The sequence below is a fragment of the Diachasma alloeum genome, unplaced genomic scaffold (genome assembly GCF_001412515.2).
Source record: "Diachasma alloeum isolate Michigan unplaced genomic scaffold, Dall2.0 Dall_scaffold_00198, whole genome shotgun sequence".
NCBI lineage: Eukaryota > Metazoa > Arthropoda > Insecta > Hymenoptera > Braconidae > Diachasma > Diachasma alloeum.
The window spans coordinates 1,034,321-1,057,451 of record NW_021680363.1 but is presented as its reverse complement, the minus strand read 5'-3'; the positions used below and the strand labels follow the sequence as shown (position 1 = coordinate 1,057,451).

The 23,131-nt window shown below is 38.7% G+C and overlaps 1 protein-coding gene across 1 annotated transcript in view; it reads left to right on the top strand.

Annotated features, from left to right (window-relative positions):
- The first annotated feature begins 16,188 nt into the window (after positions 1-16,188).
- Positions 16,189-23,131, top strand: part of LOC107048862 (SAM and SH3 domain-containing protein 1) — a 233,541-nt gene continuing 226,598 nt past the window's right edge. Inside the window, exon 1 of the mRNA XM_015272292.1 lies at positions 16,189-17,039. Coding sequence (XP_015127778.1) covers positions 16,542-17,039 — 498 coding nt within the window. The 5' untranslated portion in view covers positions 16,189-16,541. The remainder of the gene's footprint in view (positions 17,040-23,131) is intronic.

Below are 23,131 nucleotides of genomic sequence, written 5' to 3'. Positions count from 1 at the left end.
AGCGTTGAATTCAGCACTTCTCCGCCTTAGCACGTAATATACTATTTCCGTAGTGATTTTACCTTGTACGAGTTTGCAAAAGGGCTAATACAAATTAAAAATTAGAAACTGTATTTTCCATAAATAATTTATAAACAATCATTTTTCCACCAAAAACATCATTTGCTCGGAGTCGTAACAAATTTATTCATATTCAGAATTTTGCCAGAAATCGATTTCATGCCTGAAAAACACAGGTTTCCGAAAGTTTAAATAATTTAATTATTTATTTATAAACAACGAATGCTTAAAAAAAATAATTTTGTGCAAAATATAATTTGAATGACGCTGATAATTCATGATTTTTTTTCAAATTTCTCTCACGCAATTTAATTGGTAATTTGATGATTGAAAATGGTTGATTATATTCTCGAGATGTTTGAAATCTCAAAATAAGGATTTTTCTTCTGGCTGAGCGTTATGAAACTGAGATGAAGGAGAATGGAAACCCATTTCCTTCCAGGGTCTGCCTTACTCGAATGCCCTAGAATAAATCTCTAAATGTTTCTGATTTTGTCATGAAATCTCCTGGTGATGTTTGAAGTTTATAATTCACAGTTAGTTCCACTTTCGCGGCTACCTGTGCAAAGTTTTTCACCCTTTCGGCAACATTTTACTACAAAAGCCTTTCGCGTAGTTCACTCCTTTTTTCTCCTGGAGGATTAACGCTTTGTGATGCTCAGTATTGTCGGGCAAAAGTTCTCAGCGATTCAGCCCCGAACAGAGTCACAGAATCTGAATTTTCACTTAATTTCGGGATAGAAATGAGGAAACGATGATTCATGATACACTTTTATAGAACGGTAGGATAATTTTCATCAAAAATTTCTCTCCGTCCAAGAATTCATTTTTAATGTTTTCCCTAACGTCGAAAAGTTCATTTTCTCATAAGTCTCCGTGCTATTTTTGCACTTCTAGGTTAATCATTATCAATAATTCTAAACAGCCCATTGATAACAAACTCAATCAGTACGTTTTTATTCATATTACCATTCGTTTAGAATTGATCTAAAATTTCAATCTTCAAAATTAAAGTCGTTTATACAACTAAATTACGACATCTTCAAGACACTAGTTTTTTAAGTATGTCCCCTAAAATTTTTGGAATCAATTCCACTCGTCCCCCCACGGCGTCATGTTCATTCTCCCAATAAAGATAAACGCTGAGAGAATACAAGCGAATTGTTGGCGTTGATTTCGACCCGCGTCTCATTGACATGCAGCGACTCCTCCTCCGTAAGTCGTTCAGTTCTTCCCAGAAAAATCCAACTTTTGTAATCCAAAGATCTCCATCGCGACCTCAACCAAAATAAGCGTCTCTCACTATTCTCACTTTCTTCTTATTCTCTCCCACTTTTTATCATCACAGACAGAAACTTTTATTACACAAATCCGTGCAGAATCGACTTACGTCGCCTTTCCGAATTTCTCGCAGACGTACTACTATTTTCACCCCGTGTATACGACGAAAATCGTATTTCATCAGTCGAAAATATACGTCGTAAAATTGAGTGACGTGAAAATCGAATATAAGACGGTACGTCGCCTAAGAATCATTCGGCACATCTTCATCTCGACTGAAGCGACATTACTATTATGATCTTTTCTCATTTTACGATATTTCCGGATTTTTATCTCATTTTTGTGAGAGTTCGCGGCAAGAGACGAGAACTGTTTTATCTTTTGCATTTTTGCAACTTGGCTTATAGGGATTTTTATAGCTGACGAGGTTTATGTTGGATAAAAAAGAAACCATTGACAAAGTGCATAATTGCATTTTCTTTATAAATGAGTTATTGTTGCTAATAAATTAACAATTTTCTTCCGAATGAATGCTTTATTTTTTCAAATTCTTATTCCACTGTTTTATTATTTTCTTCTTCATTTTTTCATTTCATAGTATTATTATCAATTGAAATGTCTTGTCATGTTTATAAATTATTTATGGAAAATGCTCGTAATTTTAAAAAACTGAAGATTTTGAATTCTTTTATGAATCTTCCTCCAAAAGTAAATTCTCTATTTTTTGGATTTTTAAAATGTTTTCTAACGGTTCAATATCGAGATTCAAATTCAGACCTGCAAAATTGGAATAATATTTTATTTATCCATCTCTTTGGTGTTACAAATGTTTTTCTTTGTTTTACACCTATGTAATCCTCCTCCTCTCCTTAATATTTGTTAACATTCGTTATATAAAATTATATAAAATGTTTAGTCTAACAGACTGTTAAATTCGCCTAACAGAAGTTGGTGCAACCGGGCCTTAGATTCCGAGCTATTCATTGAAAACCTATCGATAGTCAAAATTGACTTGCACCGTTTTACCACTTCGTTACTGAAATGAATCATTCTATCGGTGTACACTTTGTGATCATGGCGTCCGTCACGCGAATGTGAATAGTCTCTCCTTTGCCTCCCAAAAATCACCATGAAATGCTCGCTGCGAAGCTGCGAACTACCCCATAAGGTATATTTCATCATTACATGAAGCACTCTCATATGCATGGGACGCAAATCGTTTTTTTCTGCTTCGTCGTCACCGCTGGAGGGGAAAATCGCTTGGACGGTACATCTCCTCGAGCCGTCGAGAAATAGTTACAATGATTTCCCACGTGCCCTCCTGGTGTGTGTCGCAGACCAGTTCAACCAAAGGCAAACTTTCCGGCTTTAGCGTGTTAGACTCTGCTGGGGCTCTGAGAAAATATACAGAACAAAGTGGAAATTCGGGGGAAGTGTTGAAGTCTTTGCCAGTGTCAATCCCGGTCTCTAGAGAGGTCAGAACGTATTCCTCATGCATGAAAAAAAATTTCCGGGGATATAAAACTCAATGAAATATTCCGAGAATCGCACTGTTAGAAGGAGATTGAAATTCCATGGATAGTTTAGTGGTCATTTTCCGGAGAGCGACAGTGAATTCTTTCTAGGGCAAAGGTTGAGACAGAAAATCATGAAATTTTACATTATTAATTTTTATGATTTTTAATTAAGGGGAGGTTCACATCGGGAAAAAAAAATTTGCGTTTTTTGAGAATAAATCACGTAGAAAATTGTGTTTTTGAAGTTTTTTTGAAGGGACTATTTTCTACGGGATTTTTTCTCAGAAGTTCGATTTTGTAGGTCAAATTCGTCTCCGACCGCTAAAAATTGGAGATTCGATTTTTTTCCAATCGAAAAATCCACTTTTGAAAAATCCCCAACGTATTTCTTTTTCGAAATAGTTTTTTAAAGATGATCACAAATTTTCGCTTCTTAATTATGAAAAATGCGGGAGAAGATAGAATAAGTTGTAAGTATCAATTAGAATGAGTGAATTTCCAGAAGAGATTTCGAAAAAAAATACGTTGGGGATTTTTCTTAAGTTGATTTTTCGATTCAACAAAATTCGATTCTCCACTTTTGAGTGGCAGGACACAATGGTGACCTACAAAATCAGATTTCTGAGAAAAAATCGCGCAGAAAATAGTATTTGAAAATTTTTTTCTCTGAAAACGAAAGATTTTTTTTCCCGGGGAAAATTTCCTCTTAATTGCAAATCGAAGAGTATATTTGCTTGAATTTTTCTCACTTCCGTTAATTGTTATAAAATACTATAACAAAAGTTTACACTTTCCATCGATTTTTCTATCAAATTATGGATTTCAAATGACGAAATTCCGTGAAATTTCAGTGGAACTGTCACTTGACAAATATTTCCAGAAAGTCTACCCAAAAACAAAGCAAGTTAAATTATCTTCTTACTCCATCCCAAAATAGAAGAACAACCTGCGTAGGCGAAATTTTGAAATATCTCTGTGAGTCTCATTGAGAACCAGACGACAAAAAAACATCATGTCGCTCAGAATGGAAATAGACGGGAATTCTTTTTCGTCGGCGAGTTTCCGGCCTTGTCGGCAAGCTCTAAATGTTCCTCCACTTTATTTTTGTTTTGAGTGAGATGCAGATGAACTATACACCGTTTAAGAATTTACGTACTTACATTAGCAGTTGTCCGGGACCACGCATGACTCATCGTATTATGGGGCGAGGGGGTATTGCGGGTCACTTACGTCAGATTGTATTCATTCAATACTATAGTAATACAATACCAAATGACAGAATTATTAAACAAGTAAATCATTCCGGAGGTTTTCTTCGGCATAAACTCTCTATACATTCAATATGAAAATCTCTGATTCATGATTCACTGAATCGAAGTTTTTAATATTTTTCGTCATTTTCTCATCTTCGGACACGAACAAACCGATTTCTTGCGGCAAGAAATTCTCACTTCATCATGAATTATTCAAGTTCAAGTCATGAACACTTCACCGAAATCTGACATTGTCTGACACATTATCCGGAATTCTTATCCCAAGAAATGTATCCTCAAGAGATGAGATATCTGGCGCAAGAAATTAGTTTTGTGATATTATGACGATATTTCTCTCAGTGTACACAGAATATTATTACGAGATTTGTCTTTCAAATGTAATCTCAGCATCAGACAAAACTAAAAATTGAGAGGTGAATCGGATAAAATTATTAATCGGATTAAAACATGAATCGGATTAAATTATTAATTACAGAACAGAACACACGATCAACGATCCAAAATACTATAGTCAGGTAAAATAATTGAAATGTTTATTCTGGCAATGAGTATAGATTGAGCAGAGGCACAGAAAGAGAATGGCCCTGATGGAGTGCCTCCCGAGGACACTCGTATGACCCTTCGTCATCGGCTGAGTGGTGGATATTGGTGAATTTCGAGTGGTTGGCAGTTATATATGCGCGTTGCCAGTCCTTTGCATCCACAAATTGGGAGCGTCGAGGCGTACGCACACTGTGCGTGATATTGACACGGCATGATAATGAGGGAATATGATGGAGAGCCCACTGATCAACGAGCAGATCAGGAATTAATGCCGCGCTGGGAATATTAAATCAACAATCTCAAGCTTTTGTCGATATTTCTATGTTAATTACTTCCATCAACTTGCGAAAGCCGAAACGGCCAGAAAAATCCTATTGCGAGTAGGAAGAATAATTGGCTATTGCTTGCAAGGAGAGGGTGGAAATATTACTGCGAACAGAAATCTTATTGGAATTATTTTATTGGATCATGAGGTCAATCCCAAAAATCTCAAATTTCATTGGTTTATCTACGGAGAAAAAACTTATGGAAAAATTACGGGGAGAAACGTATAAGTGACGCTAAATTCTCTTGCGGGAATTTATGTCAGTTCAATTATCCCTTGAACATTAATAAAAAACAGGGAAATTTTGGTACATATGCACTTTTTGGAAACTTTTATCGAATTTAATTACCACTGAAATATCAGGGAATTTCGGCATTGAAAATTCAGAATTTTGTGGAAAAATCAAAGAGACCTGTAAATTTCAGTTGCATTTTTTCCTGAAAATAAATAGAAAATCATGAAATTTTAGATTTCACTGAAAATTCAATGTAATTTGACACTGAATATTCATATTAAATTGGAAATTCAAATAAATTAAATCAAATAAATCAATTTGCCTGAATTTCCATTGAAACCTGAAATTTCATGATTTTTTTCCCCTAAATCACATTCAGTGTCACTGTCCTGAAAATTAGCAGTCACCTGTCCATGAAATTTCATTTTTTTTCCAACAGTGTTCTTAAATTTTTAGTTGATTCAAAACTCACCTAATTTGTTTTGCACAATATTATCAAAGCATCAAAAATACCATGAAAGGTCAAAGGAAATACTAAATTATAGATGATAATTCCTCTCTCAATAGTTTATGCATATTGAAATAAGATAAATATCAAAAACTGAAGAATCAAGGGAGCTGCTCTTGTGCCACTGCACAACCTGCAGTATTAAACCAATATTGGATCACGTCAAATATTCCGCAGCTCCCGTTCAAACGAAAACGTGGAAAATCATGCACTGGAATATGTTAAAAAAGTTTCCAACTCTACGTCAACATTGAGACAGAGGACTTTCCTATCTATGCAGACGTGCACATCGGGATTCTGAAATTTCGTCCATTATGATGATCAGCAAAAGAGCCCTATTGTGCACTAAATCGAAATTTCGATGGGTTTCGGACACAATGGATTCACCTCCAAGTCTTCTCGATAATTGGTTCGAAATCCTGTGCATATCATAATATTTTATACGAGCCGGTCGAATATTGCTGTTTGAATTGATGGAGCAGCCCATCTCTCCAATATCAGATGGTAATTTCGATTTTTTAATGAACATTAATTTCTCAGCAAATATCAATGCATTTATTTCCGCATATAGGAATTACGGCTCATCGAATATTCATAGCACTCATTATATATTCGAAATTCAGTTGGAGAAAGCGTGGAATTAATCGCACGGATTGACAATTGTTATTGCAAAAAATTTGGATAATTATATCCGGCGAATATTCTACCCAGAATTTAAGCGATCTATTTTAATATTTAAACAGAAAGTGGTTCAATTCCGGAATTACGTCAGCATGCGAGGAACTGGACTTGAGATGGACTAGGAGATTTTGCTATTCGTAGCATGAAGTCGGTCTTCTCCGCAGTGAAAGCTTGTTTATTTCATATGTATAAATACCAGGATTCATCGAGTTTTCGCCATTTGGATGTCCACGGTCACTCGAGCTGCATCATGAAGACCTTTCTAGTGAGTATAATCTTTCTAGTGAAGTACCCTAATGGAAAAACATAAGGTGGAGGCGTAACATGCCTGATCAAAATTTCCGATCGGACTTGATCAGTTTCTGATCGAGACCTGAACAGAATTTCCACTCGGGTAGTGAAAACTCGGGTGCCTGTTGGAAAAAGAGTTGAAAAAAACTTTTTTTTTTTAATCACTTGTGCGTAAAGTGAAATTTTACGCACGCTCCGCGTTGGACTCTCAAATGGACCCAAAAAGGGCCCGACAGGAAGGGCCTCATCCGAAAAGAAACAAAAAAAGTAGGAAAAATTGCTGGGGACTAAATTTATGTCGAAGAGGGGGGTGGGCTATTCAGAATGGAACGAAACAGGCCCCCCCAAGAGTTATATCCCTGCAAAAGTTTTTTTGAGGGAACGAAAAATTACACAAATATAACCGCATTTTTTGCTTTTTGTCTCATCTCAATATTAATTTAATAATCCAATATATTTTTACCATGATTCAGGTCACACTATTAGGGATTTATGCTTCAACGGAAGCCTCCAGACTCACCGACAAGAGAAGCATCATATCAACTAATAATGTCGGATCACAATACAGTGGTCTGTACACATCAAGTCACGGTAGCTACGGATCAAGCGCCTGGACAGGCTCAGCCGGATGGACTGGGCACTCATATCCGTCAGGTCTTATTCCAGGATTCGCCTCAGGCTTCGGATCCAATCATGCTCATGGGCTCCACCCTCCTGCAGAAATTAACACTTACATCCAACCCACCAAGATCATCACCAAGATCATCAAAGTCCCGGTGGCTGTGCCCCACCCAATCCCAGTTAAAGTGAAATATCCGGTTTTTGTCCCTCAAGTCGTTCGTGTCGAGGTCGATCGTCCCGTACCTGTTCCAGTCCCTCATCCAGTTCCTGTGTACATCAACAAGCCCTACCCTGTCAACATCAACAGACCGGTTCCAGTGTACATCACGAAACCAGTGGCAGTGCCAGTTACTGTTGGACATGACGCTGAGTCCTCAGGGCTTCGTGGATCCAACAGTCAGTATGGAGCACCCGTTGTTGAGCAGTCCTCCTCAGGTGGTTTTGCTTCAGCCGTTGCACAATCTTTTTTAGATAATTCTGGAGACCAAGCCCATCAATCCCATGACACCCAGCAGTTTAGCAGTAGCTACGCCAGCTCCTTCGCTCACTCTGAATCTGGACCACAGGCCAGTCAGCTGGGCTACAACTACGCAGCTCCACCTAAAGCATGGAATTAGATGTAGAAAATGAAAAAGTATTTACAATTAGGAGATTAATCCGTAACTCTGTTGGATAAATGTGCCCAATAAAAGTGTCATCCTATCGTAGAAAATTCGATGCAATGCAGAGTTCTTGTTTTCGACCCGTAACATTCGCGCGGGATATTTATTTCCGTTCAGTGCCAGATGCACCAGTTTCCCAGGATCGACAGTGTAAAACTGGGGCCTTTGTTTGATTTTGATTCGGTGGATTGGCTTCCGCAAATACTGGAGGAAGTGCAGGCGATAAACCGGCGAAATATTGGACTTCAATATGAATGCTGTGCCATTTCACATCTCTGGATTATTTCAGCAAAATGGTGCACAGAATTTTTTTATTCTACATTTTTTTGGATGAGTGATCAAGGTCGCTGATGATAAAACTCGCTCTCACACTTCTCATGACGAAGTGGGGATATTTCGTAAATGTTCTTTGTGAAGAAATTATTGAAATGGATTGGTTCAGTTTCGAGAAGTTCAATGCGTGAGGAATTTTAACAGTTTTACAATTGTGTTGTTGAGAAAATTTATTTTTAAACTCATTCACACTTTCTGGGAAGGGGTAAAAAATTGTAACGTTCGGGCAATGTTGGCTGCCAGCGTTGGGACAATGTTGCCTATTAACATTGGGGCAATGTTGAATTTAATTTTCCTTTCCAACGTCAATTGGTAACCTCGAAAAATTATAGTTCGTAAGTAACCAAGAGACCCTTCTTTCTTCTTGGATTTCTCGCGGGTCTCCAAAGTCGAATCAACCTGAATCTATTAACCGCGTCTCGTATAATATATTAATTGTTCATTTACTCGATAGAGTAATTATTTATTGTCAATTTCTAGTAATTGTCTGGTGCCCAACAATTAAAATTATTTATGAGCCTCAACAGCCTCTGACCCAAGGCCACGTCGAGTGTGCCTCTTAATTATTTATAAAATTTATTATTGTCAAAAGAGGTATTGTCTCAGAATTATTGAATTTATATTAACATACAGGTCATAGAAATTCCATTCAGAAGAAAATTGCAAATTCATTACTAAAAATACATAAATATATTGACGATGTTGTGACGAAAGCAATATCCCACTAGTTTAAAAAGCACTGACCAACGGAGAGGGGAGAACGAGAGTCAATGGAGGTGAGAAGCATCTCGCACCTCTCTTTATTATTATTCGTGGCAAAATGTTTTATTCTCAAATGCTCGCAATACCGAGAGCAAACGTGAAACGGGGATAAGGCAAAATGGAAGGGAGTTGTGAAGTGAGCCAGAAGCAATACTGTAGCCGTGCATTCACGCGTATACCCGGCTAATTGCTAGCATTAATCCAATAAGAAGGATTTCCACGTGGTGTAAATTTATTTCTAAAGGATTCAATGCAATTACCGTGGCTCACCTCAACATCCACTCTTCTTATATCGTTACTTTTGAAGCAATACCTCCCTTTATTTTCTCTCGCCCCAATGAATTCAGATTCTCTCGGTTGGCTAAATGTGGCTTCCATTTTCGTCTCGTGAATATGACAAATTCATGGTATAAGATTTTCGTCAACCCCGCGCGAGACTGTAAATTTGGTTTTCCTCTCGTCCTCTTCCGTTATGAAAAAGAGGAAAAAGAGAGTTAAATACTGTTGCAGTGCGAATAGAGTTGAGGGGTTATAAATAAGTACGTCTTTTCAGGGATGAAACACACGTCCGCACGCGGATGAAATGACTCACGTTTATGGTTGTAGTATATAATGCTGTGAATAAAAAAATTATAATCCTGTGGACCATGTTGCTTGTATTTTGTTATTTGATAGTGAGTAATTTTTTTACGATGTCCAAAACCCATGATTCCACTTCACAATAAAATCATTATTTACGGAAAGCTATATGATCGACAATTTTTTCTCGCAATTCGAGTCATGAAATCGATCTCCCAGTAAACTCATTAGTCTATGTGCACAGAGGGACATTAATACCTGAACCGTTCTCTTCGTTGTTGTCCCAAAGGTCGCATACCATTGAAATGTTAAGGAACAAGCATCAGAGACTCGTTTTACGTTCGTACGCGAGACCCACGCACTATTTACGATGCCATTCCCCCTCCCCAGGGCCATCGGATACTCATCTACACGGTTTCCTACTCGTCTCAGATGACTCTCCCGGTAATATTCTGTCCTTTGGCCATTAATTCGTTGAACTTTTATATCCCGCATTGGTGAGCCTCCTCGCATGTTAGGGCCATTCTGGGTGAATTCGATATAATTTTTATCTTCCCCCCCAACATCTTTTTACGTCGGGTATAAATGAAAATTGATGCTCAACAACTCCTGCTTTGTTGGTCAGCAGTTGTAGGTATTTTATGGGTTCAGTTTTCTAAAGGTTTCAATAACATGGATTGCTCGGGTAGAAATTGATGATGGAAACAAAGCTCATCAAGCCCTGAACCGAGGCTCATTCAGCTCCAAAATGATAACCTAAATCGAGGCGAATTTCTAAGGCTCGAACAAGGCGTGATGTCAAGGCCTGATCTAAGCCTTGAATTAAGAAACTTTAAAGGCTCAATCGCGCTTCTTCGTAACTAATTATATTATTATTTATAGGCATTTCTTTGCATGATTTCTGATTCTTTTATCAGCCTTTCTGACGATTTCACGACTTCCATAAAAAAGACTGGGGCAAGACGGTTGGCAACGCTCGATTACCCGATAATTGTTAATTGTAATCATTAATTAATTAACAATGGATTTAGATCAAATTATTATCACTAGTCTTTTATCAATTATTTTACCTGAATTATTAGCCGCACATCTGTCATTGAAATGCAATGAAATTGAACAGTCGAAAAATTGCGTCTACTCGGCGGGATTCGATCCCGGGTCCTTCTGATCTGTAGTCCAGCGCGTTTGCACTAGGCCAGCTGAAACTTGTTACGACGAGATATTTTTATTGAGTATAACAATACAACGGGGTGTTCTTTTGTTTAGCCATGAGTAAAACTATTACGAATTGAATTAAAAAAATAATAAGAAATAAGAAAAATCTGAAAAAGTGTGGGGATGGCAAGGTTCTGAGCAAAACTGAAATCTTGTTTGAAAAAATGTTGATAATTTGAACAAAGTACTTGGATATCCTCAATATTTGGAGGATATTTAAATAGAATTGAATTTTTATCGTTCATTGTTTTCTTTTGTGACTTGAATAACTTCATGGACTTTGTTTCAGTGCAATATTTTTGTCGTAGTCAAGAGGTTTTCTTTTATTTTTTATTGAAACCGCATCTATGATAGTTAAGGCTGCGGCTAGTTGAAGACAAAAAGTTGGAACGGTTGAAATGAATTTAGGATGAAACTGAATGGGTACACGAATACCCGAGAGCTGTATCGATGACGAAAAAAACATATTGCAATAAAATTCCCTGCATTCAAAATTGCCTGGGATAATTGGTATTTGGCTACTGCTGAATAAATTGCTGAATACAATCACTCATTAGTCGAGCAAATTTATTCGTTTATTCTGTCTTTTCTGTTTATACATGTAGAGTGGTCTCGGTGATATTCAAAATTGGGAAAGTGGATTGAATTTATGAATATGGATTATGTCATCAATGGAGGGACTGAATCTATCGGCAGGTAGAGGCGTTTATGAAACACGCGGTTGCGGATCAACGGATGGCCTCAATTCAGTTTTGAGTCAATTGCTCAGGGCAGGAAATCACCCAGAGAAAGAGATGAGATGGAAACGACGAGTATTTTTTTTCATTTCGATCGGTCAACGTCTTGGTGAGTATAAAGATATCCTGATAACGAGTGACTTTAGGAAAAAAAATGTCAGCGGACATTTTTTGGGAGAAATTTTCTCAGGTAAAAAAGGTCCCGAGATTTCATCTCGGAATGGCTTGTCCTCAAGATAAACGCACCATTAACAAGGCTATAAAATGTGACGGATTACCTGTTCCCACTTGACTACAGAATTATATCGTGAATGAAGATTTGGCTGAAATCTATCATATACAGCGCAAACTAAAATATTGGTCAATTAGGATTGATAAACACCAATTCGACAACGTGAAATAACAATCTGTTATCATTATTCAATCGTAATTAACATAATTTATTATAACGGTTCAAGTCGATTTTGGCTATTGGTCAGTTTTCAATGAATATCTCGGAATCTAAGGCAGATAACAAAATTTTCGTTAAACCCTTGTTTGTAGAGCAAATTGAGAGCTATAAAAAAGCTAATTACGAAAATTTCGCTGTCTCCCGTAGATTCGGAGATATTCCTCAAAAACTCAGCTGGGAGCCAAGTCGACGTTTTTTTGTAAACTAATATCGAGAATCATCCTGATTCCCCTCCTACCTACTCCAAAATCCTATCCAACAATATCCTGTGACGTCACAATATGTGGAACGCTCTATAAACTTCTGTCTCCTGTAAAAAGTCAGATAAGATTTATTTTACTGAGCGTTTCAAATAATGTGAGGGTAAATCAATGAAATTTCGAAATTTTTATCGCCTTCTGTTATTCGAACAGCTGATCCAATTGCATCTAGCGGATTTTCTAGCAGCGAGTAATCCAAAAACAACTTTGACAGAGCGCCCAGGAGGTCCAAAGTCGAGATGTTCTATCAGCGGAAGGTAACCCAAAAAGATGTAAAAGTTTGTGGAAAAAAGAAAAAGCGAAGGTTAGCGAAGCCGCACGACTGAAAACTTTTCCTTCCCCGGGGGATTTTAACGACATTCGAGTGAGAGAGAGAGGCCCTACCCCACAAGGATTGATTCCTATTTGGGCTTGTACTCAGCGAGTGTGGGAAATAACGAGAAATCTTTGAAAAGCGAAAATTGATGTTTACACTTTCGGAAACGTATACCATCGTGAATTCAAGGTATTCTTTGAGCTTAGGAGTGAGGTTAGGGCAACGAATCGTGTGCAGACCATTAAAGTGATGAAAAACTAATCAGTGATTTTTGCTGATGTTATAATATTTCAATACAGTGAGGACAGAGTCTGCGCTATGAGCTTAACTCAAATATTCATTAACAGAAAAGGTGAAAAGTTGAAACTGAACTCTCCGTAAATATCAGACACTTCAACACTCAATATCACTCAATTATCATTCGAGAAATGTTGAATGCAAATTCTAGAAAATGAGCAATTTTACTGATTTTCAACATAAATAAATCCCAAATAAATGCCCAAATTTTTAGATGGAGTGATGGAGACTGCATTCCTCTGTTCTAATCCCCGCCCCTCCTTCCTCATTTCTTTGCAGATTTTAATAATTAATTATTCCGTCAATTCCTATTCAATAAGAGGTCATTTTTTGTGATTTCAATGATTACAGATGTTTGGTAATCACAGAATGTAATCGACGAAATCATTTGTAATCATGTAATCACGTTCTGTGCTCTTGGTAATCACGCTTATCACATAGGCAGTAGTAATCAGTGTAATCAGTCCCGTAATCCTGGGTAATCGATTACATTTTGTAATCGCAGTGTCACCCAATGCGCCTGTGAATAGCCCCTCGACCTTGAACGCAGTGCTGGGATATCCTTAAAAGGTCAAAATTGGTCATAAAATTTGAGAATATGGATGAAACAACGGTCTTTCAAATGGATACAAAAAAGGAGAGTTTGTCCTACAGCTTGAGACTTGCATAGCTCGAGAAAAGATTGCTTTGTGAGTCTATTAGGCGCATCGATCCACTAAATTCAAAAGTAGCCAATCAGGTGGGATATAAATCACCGTTTGGACAGCGGTAGGGTTCAAAAAATAGGGGACGTCGGAGAAGAATAGGAAAGCCAACCCGAACCGTCAATGGTTTTTGGCCATATGGTGGTAGTCGTTAGCCCACTTCGGGACAATTTCAATGTTCTCGATATATAATACTAGAGGAACGACTCCGCGGGTACCCCGGGCGTAAGTGGGTGCGGGCCATTTGACTGGTACACCGAGGCCCAGCGTTACGGATTATTACTCTCATGGGTCACGTACAGTTTGCTCCTATCCGTGTATGTAACCGTATGTGACACCTTTCATTTACAAACTGTCATTCCTCCCTCCAGCCATGACCCGCTGCCCTTCGGCCCTGCCAACGTACAATGGATCTCGTTAAATAAACTACCGTCAACTTGAGCGATGAATGTACTTGACAGAATTCGAGGAAAAGGAACATAACTGAAGGAAGGATTCTTGGATAATATTCTTTTACGGTAATAATAGGTTTTGCTCGAGAAGAAAAATCTTTGCATTTGCGGGATTTTATGTTGAAGGGAATCAATTCAGTAGCGAAGTGGCAAAACGGTTCAAGTCAATTTTGACTATTGACTAGTTTTTAATAAATATCTCGGAATCTAAGGGAGATGGCAAAATTTTTGTTGGAACCTTTTTTGTAGAGCCGATTGAGAGCTATAAGAAATGTAATTACGAAATTTTCGCTATCTCCGTTAGATTCGGAAATATCCCTCAAAAACATTCAGCTCGATATATTATACTATTCTACCGGCCCCGGAAATCGAAAAAACAACTACAAATTGAAAACCCAGAATTGTTTTTCGCCTGACATCATCAGGAACACAATTCCAATCGGCAATTATAAACCCAAAATTTTACAATTTTACAGTTTTACACTGCCGGGTCAACATTAAACAATTAAAAATGAACTCTTGCCTTGTCTTCGTGGCTTTTGTGATCAAATAACACTGTTTTTATGATCACAAGCTGTTAATAATATTTAATATTTCCGAAAAGCCCATTCAATCGCTGGGACTCTCCCACTCGATTCCCCCCAAACACTTGCCGCCATTACCCAGCCCAGACAAGCCATCGAGAGTGACAAACAAGTGTCTTATTTCATAATACAGTGGTCTCACAGAGTTGAACCCGAAAATTGCAGTGGCGGTGGCCGCCCCCGAGGTGAAATGCCGCGAGGAAAAAAATAAATTCAAGAGGAGGGAGAAATATTGCGGCGGCTCTCTCACGTTGGAATATCCCCATCGGGGGTTGGTTGGGTGGGGGAAGAGTGGCTCCCTCGCGCGGTTACGTTGTGTCAGTCGAGCCGTGTGCCGCGTCACGGTAGGATCGCATCGCATGGACGCTCCTCACTCCCGCGTATACGAGAGAAATCAACAGATCGCGTTAATTCCAATCAATCCCCCATTTTTCCACAATCATCAATGGTCCCGAGTCCCTCGTTCCCAGTCACCTGACCACAACGAAATCCCCCTCCGCTCGATTTATCAATCCGCACAAATGAAAATACAATTGTTCGTCAGGAGAATCACCTGACTGATTGATCCCGAAGTGACAGTGATTTAAAAACCCTCGAGGTAACCACTGCCCTTGAAGGTTGCCTCACGCACTTGGATACCCCCGAGTGCAACAAAAGTTTTAACCGAAAAATCAAAACAGCGCAGGCGTTGTCAAGCGTCCGCGTGGTACGCCAGACAGAGTGTAACGTACGCGCGGTCTCGAGAGAACCCCGAGAATTTCAGGGTCGAGTGGCTCACGAGCCTGCAACGAGGTTGGATTCGCTCCTCGATGATCGGTAAGCCTGCGGGGGTCCACAGAAAATAAAAAAAACCCCGACATTTGACAGGACCACTAACAACAAACCGAACAATAAAACTCAATTGTCAAAATACCGAGAGGAATAACCTCCAAATCCTGCGGATTAAAAACTCCCCGGACTGAATGAACAAAATCAAGATAATAATAATGGTCCAGGGTTTTGGGTGAATCTTTCGATTGTGACTCGATGAGATAAAAATCTGGTTTACCGGCGACTCCTTTGCCTCGAGAAGAAAAAAAGATACAGAAGGAGCGAGAGGGAAGAACCTGAGACTGTAAAAAGAACAAAGAGGGTGAAGCGGTGCATAACCCGCCCGCGCGTTTTGTGAAAAAAACGAACGTGAGAGGGAGGGGAGAGGTGGGGGAGAAGAGGCCCCCGCGGAGAGAGACAGAGCGAGTTGGAGTGAGACCGGTGGAGCAACGAGGGCCTCCAAGGTCGCCTGGCTCCGTGCAAGAGCGCCTCGGCATTTTTTTTTCACCGTTTTTCACATCGTGTTCTTCTCTCCTTCCCCTTTTCAATCTTGTTGCCCTCCCCCGCCAACGGAACCGGGGAAAAACGAGAGAGCAGTGGATTTTGGGACAACTGTCTTCCGCCCATCGAATCTTCCAACGTCAAGTCGTTTTTATCGATCGATTTTTCAACGGTTGTTCCGGGATTTTTCGGCATTCCGTGAGCATCAATTACGCGAGATTGATTTTTGTGATATTGTGATCGTGGTGGTGTTTATTTTAATGTGTCGTGTGGTTAGTGTTACATGTGATATTCGAGAGCAAAAGGATTTCGGGTGAAGCGTTGAGCCTTCGATATTTTATTTGTCCCGTTGATTCGGACTGAAGTGTTCGTGGAGATCGAGGAGATATCGGAATTATCAGCAAATAAAGGAATAAGATACCTTTGTAGTTCAATATTTGGGCGATAGAGATGACGTGTCACGCGGATTTCACTCTCGATCGTCATTGAGCTGTTGTTGAACTGATTATTTTGAGTTTGAGGGGTTATTTAGCTGAGCAAATATGACTATCGCCAGTAATATCGTTGTCGAGTGGCTGCGATCGCTCCACCTCGGTCAGTACTCGGAATCATTCATCGATAATGGGTACGATGATCTCGAGATATGCAAGCAAATTGGGGATCCCGATTTGGACGCCATTGGTGTGTTCAATCAGAATCATCGGGCCCGACTACTCCAGTCTGTGAAAACCCTCAGGGAGGAGGGGGCAGCCAGTGTTTACTTTACCCTCGAGGAGACAAATGACTGTTTGTGTGACAATGTCAGTTCAAAGTCATCGAGAACATCGTCGGAGAGACCGCCGAGTGATAAAGAGGCGCAGAGGGCATCACCCACAGCTAGTTCGTCAAGTGGTGGACAGGAGTTAACAAAGTTTGCTGATGAGTACGAGGAGGGCAAGGCTGAACTTGTCAGAATACCCAGGATGCAGCTCAAGATCTTGATTCAGGAGAAACTTCGACACGATGGGATTCGACTTGCTTGTCAGCCGTATACAACACCGGTGAGTTTTCATGTCAGGGGTAAATACTGGGGATTAGTTGGCCGTTCAAATGTGGGTCGTAACGATTGTCGGGGGAGAGGTGGAGATGGGGTGGTGCGAGAGCTGGGAAAAATATTATTGGAAGTAGTAGTTGAAGGATTTGCGGAGACAGTTATTTGGGGAATTTCAATAAGTAGGTGGGGAAAGTCACGAATTAGTTGGTGAAAAAAATTAATTACCAACTAGTTGGTGAATTTCAATAACTAGTTGTTAAATTTTAACAACTCTAGTTGGTGAACTTCAACGCATAGTTCTTAAAATTCACCAACTAGTTGTTGACATTCATCAAATAGTTGTTGAAGAAAATGAATTACCAACCAGTTGGTGAATTCCAACAGCTAGTTGGTGACCTTCAGCAAGTAGTTGGTGAATTTCAACGACCAGTTGTTAAATTTCATCAACTAGTTTGTTGAAAGTCACCAACTAGTTGTTGACATTTGTCAACTGGTCATTGAAATTCGCCAATTAGGTGTTGAAATACACCAAACTAGTTGTTAAAAAAATGAATTACCAACCAGTTGGTGAATTCCAATAACCAGTTGGTGAATTTCCACAACTAGTTGTTCAAATTCACCAAATAATTTTCTCTGTGTTCCTTGGTAATTACTATTTGGAAGTTATTGAACAGCGCAAATACACTCAGAGAAAACAAACACATTCTCAAATAAGTCTTGTTTGGGCCACAAAATCGCTAGTTGAAAATTGCCAATAAAGCACACAAGATGGTGTCTTTTCAGGATGAAAATATCTTATACGCAGTTAAAAATTTTTTGAAATTTCATTGCAGATATTATAGAAAATCTCATGAGAGTGACACTGAATCGGATTTAGGGAAAAATAGTTATGAAAGTTCAAGTTTTACGTAGAATTCACGGAAATTCATGAGTTTTTAGTGGGAGTGAGTCGGAAATTTCACAACTTGGTTGAATTTTCAGTGGAAGATGAATATTCAGAAACAAAGTGACATGAATTTTCAATTTTTCTCTGAATTCTCCTGATTTTTCTGAAGTTTCCCAGAATAATTGAGCTCACAAATTGAGTATTCTATTGATTTCCAGATCATTTTTCACAGAAAATCAATGGAATATTTGATTTTTCAACGACAAGACTTCCTGAAATTTCAGTGGAACTTGAACACGACAAAAATTTTCGGAATTTGGCACAGAAAATTCAAAGGAAAATTTTTAACAGTTTATAGAGGAAAATTTATCAAGAAATATGTAATAATTTGTCCCTAAATTACAAGATTGCTATCATACCATTATTATTGTTTCATCTAAGGGTTCATTTCTCGTCTGTGATTATTGAAACTATTATCCCTTGTTTCTCATAAAACCAACATTTTTCGGGAGCAAAATACGTATCGGAGTATTGAGTAACGAAGGAGTAGTGCGGGAAATGCCATTTTTTGCGTGTACAGAGAACACAATATTTTTTGAACTACTAAATGTATTTTTGCCACAAAAATTTTTTATCTTGGCGTGTTTGGCACAAAAAAATCCGTTTTTGATAATTTTCAAAAAACTATTTTCTTGGCACAAGTAAGACTTGTTTGAGAACTGGTTGGTTTTTCTCTCAGCGTAATTGGATTAATCTACGAACCTCCGACAAATTCTGAGTTTTTCTTGAGGAGCAAAAACATTTAAACGAGATATTAATGGATAGCCGGGCAATGTGACTCATGATAGCCTTTGAGATTACCTGGAATCATTGACGAGCTCTCATGATAACCCCGCCTGTGTCCTTGGAGTATAATCTCCATTACGTAGATAATGAAACATTGGCTACCACGAGTGCGTATTCCTCCGGTACACACGGGAAGATTCTCGAAGAAATTAAGATAATGCGGAATGCTGGTAGACACGCCCACGCCAGACGAGATAAACGGCTGATTCATTATTTCATTACGTAGCGGGAGGCTTTGTGCGAGTGCCCTCCAGATAAGGAGCATGCGATGTGATATGTTCCTATTTCCGGTTTCTCCTCGATTTTTGGGGACCAGGTGCACTGTTCAAAAAATTTGACTCATTTTTCCGGAAAAAAACGTTGAAACTTTGAATTGGATTTCCGGAGGTCCGGGTATGTTCCAGAGTTTGGGACAGACTGCACATAGACTCAACCATTTTTAATCATCAAATTTGTCAATTAAATTGCGTGAGAAAAATTTGAAAAAATCATGAATATTCAGCGTCATTCAAATTACATTTTTCACAGAAATTATTTTTTTAAACATTCGATAGAAAAAGTCAACAGAATTCGAATTCTCTACACAACTTATTCTCTAGAATATTTTCTACTGAACATTTCAAAAGATCAGCCCAAAACCAATAGAAGTTCAACAGAAATCCAATAGAATCGTCTAGCGAATTGGCGAGGTTTTTCTATTAAATTTTTTCAATCGTCACATTTTTGTTCATTTTTAGAGATATTGAAATTCCCAACTTTCAAGTTCATAAAATATTCTCGGTGAATATTCTGTTACGAAATTTATCTAGTCATATTCTTAAATCCTTCGTCATAGAATGTGTATTACCTTTCACTTCGGCTCCATCAATGTTGAATTGATGTTCAGTTATTCCAGAATATTATTCCTTTCGAATGTTTTTATTTAAAGGACCCAGCGATTTTTCATTTTAAAATTCTGCTCACGTAAAATAATTTTTAAGTCTCCAATTTTTAGAGACTTTCATTCTGAATTTTAGCAACCAGTTTATTATTCTTAGAACAATGGCTTCTGTAACAATCAGTTTCTTAAATTCACAAACTTAATTCTGAAACCAGGAAACTTTTTTCTCTGTGAATTTGAGAAAAAAAAATATGAAAAAAGTTTCCAAATCGAAATGCTGCACTCGGTGCCGGAATTTCCTCGGCTCTCCAAATGAAATTCCTCGCGGAGTTGTAAGTTGGATCGAACAGGTGGATAGACGTGTAGAAATTAGATTTTCAGCTCTAAACTTATTTACGCGCGTGTCAGACTCTGATGACATCAGCTATCAAGGATACGGATGTGTTTATGGACTCTGAGCGGGTTACAAACCTGACAGGTACACATACTCGGGGTTTTTTCTGTTTACACTGGATCGAGTATGGAGTCAGTCAGCAGTGGTGTACGTTGAATACAGAGTTTTTGTGTTTATTTGTGATATTGGATATGTGCCAGTCGAGTTGGGTATTCGATGTTTTTAATAACTCCAATAATGTATTATCGAGAGTCACTTTTGATGGAGTGGAATGGATTCTGTGGTATCCATTGATTGGCGATGTATATTGCTTGGTGATTGTTACTGAATAATTGAATATTGGAATGCAATTAAAATTTTATTAACCCTTAAGTTAGTATAAAAATACCCGAGTGGAAATTTTGGTCAGGCCCAAGTCAAGACTGGATCAGGTCTTCAATTGAAAGCCCGAGTTGAAGACCCGAGTTTGTAGCAAAGATGTCAGACAAGATATGAATGTTTTTTTGGGCTCAAATGAAAGAGCGGGTCGAGAAATGACGTGCTAGAGCCTCTAAACATGACAAATGTCTCTAAAGATGATATCTGTTTTCAATTGAAAAGCAGAGTTGTGACAACATTGTCTAGGAGGACAATGGGGTCTAGGAGTATGTATAGAACATTGGGGTCTAGGAGTCTCCCTTGGTTCAAAACCATCTTTCGAGGTCCCAGCACGCCATTTCTCAACCCGCTCTTTCGTTTGAGCCCAAAAAAACATTCATATCTTGTCTGACATCTTTGCTACAAACTCGGGTCTTCAACTCGGGTTTTCAATTGAAAGCCCGAGTTGTAGACCCGAGTTTGTAGCAGCGATGTCAGACAAGATATGAATGTTTTTTTGGGCTCAAATGAAAGAGCGGGTCGAGAAATGACGTGCTAGAGCCTCTAAACATGACAAATGTCTCTAAAGATGATATCTGTTTTCAATTGAAAAGCAGAGTTGTGACATCATTGTCTAGGAGGACAATGGGGTCTAGGAGTATGTATAGAACATTGGGGTCTAGGAGTCTCCCCTGGTTCAAAACCATCTTTAGAGGTCCTAGCACGCCATTTCTCAACCCGCTCTTTCGTTTGAGCCCAAAAAAACATTCATATCTTGTCTGACATCTTTGCTACAAACTCGGGTCTTCAACTCGGGCTTTCAATTGAAGGCCCGAGTTGTAGACCCGAGTTTGTAGCAGCGATGTCAGACAAGATATGAATGTTTTTTTGGGCTCAAATGAAAGAGCGGGTCGAGAAATGACGTGCTAGAGCCTCTAAACATGACAAATGTCTCTAAAGATGATATCTGTTTTCAATTGAAAAGCAGAGTTGTGACAACATTGTCTAGGAGGACAATGGGGTCTAGGAGTATGTATAGAACATTGGGGTCTAGGAGTCTCCCTTGGTTCAAAACCATCTTCAGAGGTCCTAGCACGCCATTTCTCAACCCGCTCTTTCGTTTGAGCCCAAAAAAACATTCATATCATGTCTGACATCTTTGCTACAAACTCGGGTCTTCAACTCGGGCTTTCAATTGAAGACCCGTTTCCACGTAAAGTTGTAATCGGGAAAATTCAAGGCCAAAGAAATTCTTCGCAATTCAATGCCAACAGCATAATTCACCTTGTCCACTAGACCTCAATAATTCTGCATATCCGGTGGATGCACTCGACAATTTCTCGACGAAACGCATCGCACCGGATATCAAATAAATCAGTGTCAGTTGTAAATAAGGAAACACCTACGGTTTTTTAGAGCCTCGTAATAATTTTTTCCCCTCAGTACACAGATATAGGAAATAAGAAAAATGAATTTGTAGTCGTTAGCGGAGGAATCCCCCGATAATATATGTCTGTTTTGTTGAAATACGCATGGTTGGATGGCGTGTGCATATATATGGTGGATGGGCACGCGAGTCCACACGAAGAGGGGAAATCCCGAGAAATGAGAGATCCAGAGGGAGAGAGAGAGAGAGAGAAAGTGAATGGGAATATGAGAAAAGTAGAGGTTCTCCAGTTAACAGGGGGAGGGGGAGAAAAAAAAACGATGGATTGAAAGAGAAATCCTGTTTTCTCTATTGCGAATCCCGGTGGTCCAGTCGATCAGCTCTTCGGTTCTTTTTATCGCGTGCGTGGGTGCATGCCACGGTACAACTTCAACGCACGTCGTTACCTCTTCTGCTTCCAATCGACAGATGTCTTTACATTTTTTTTCCATTTATATTTACTTCTCTCGTGATTCTCGCTCTGTTCTCGGCGGTTTCGAGTTGTAGATTGAATTTATTAGACGAGAATAATTCTCTTCTTTTTGACATTCCATTTATCGATGGCATGGGGCTTGATTGATGGGTGGATTGTGGCTGATTTATGGCCAACATCGGGGAGAGTTTCCAGCATTCCATTTATCGAATTTTATTTTCATTAATTTAGAGATATTTTCAACGATTGAAACTAATTTGGAAAATTGTTCGATGAGTTTTTTCAACTGTCCAAAATACACCAGACATCGGAGTTTATAGTCTCAAAACCGTTAATTGTATTAATTTAGGGCTATTTTCAACGAGTAAAACAAGTTTGGGAAAATGATTCAATGAATTTTTCAGATAAAGTAATCATTAAAATTCCCGATTTTTTGTTTGCTTTCAGTTCAGGGTCAAATGTTCTTGAGGGTCAAACGACCCGAAATAATGTTTAAAGTTGAGTTGTTTAACCCTCAAGACAATGTGACCCTCAATTAAAAACAAAAAAAGAAGTTTCCTGAATGAAACAATTTAATCCGAAAAAAATCCACTCTCCAACATTCCATTCCCTATTTATCTATATTCTGCTGACGCGGTCCCCATGTTTTCATTTAACGCTATGAAATACACCAGACATCGGAGTTTACAGTCTCAAACCCGTTAATTTCATTAATTTAACCCTATTTTCAATAATTCAAACCAATTTGGAAAATTATTTGATGAGTTTTTTCAGATGTTTTTTGTTTGTTTGTAGTTCAGGATCAAATGGTGTTGGGGGTCAAACAACTCAACTCCAAACGTCATTACGAGTCGTTTGACCCTCAACTACACAGAGA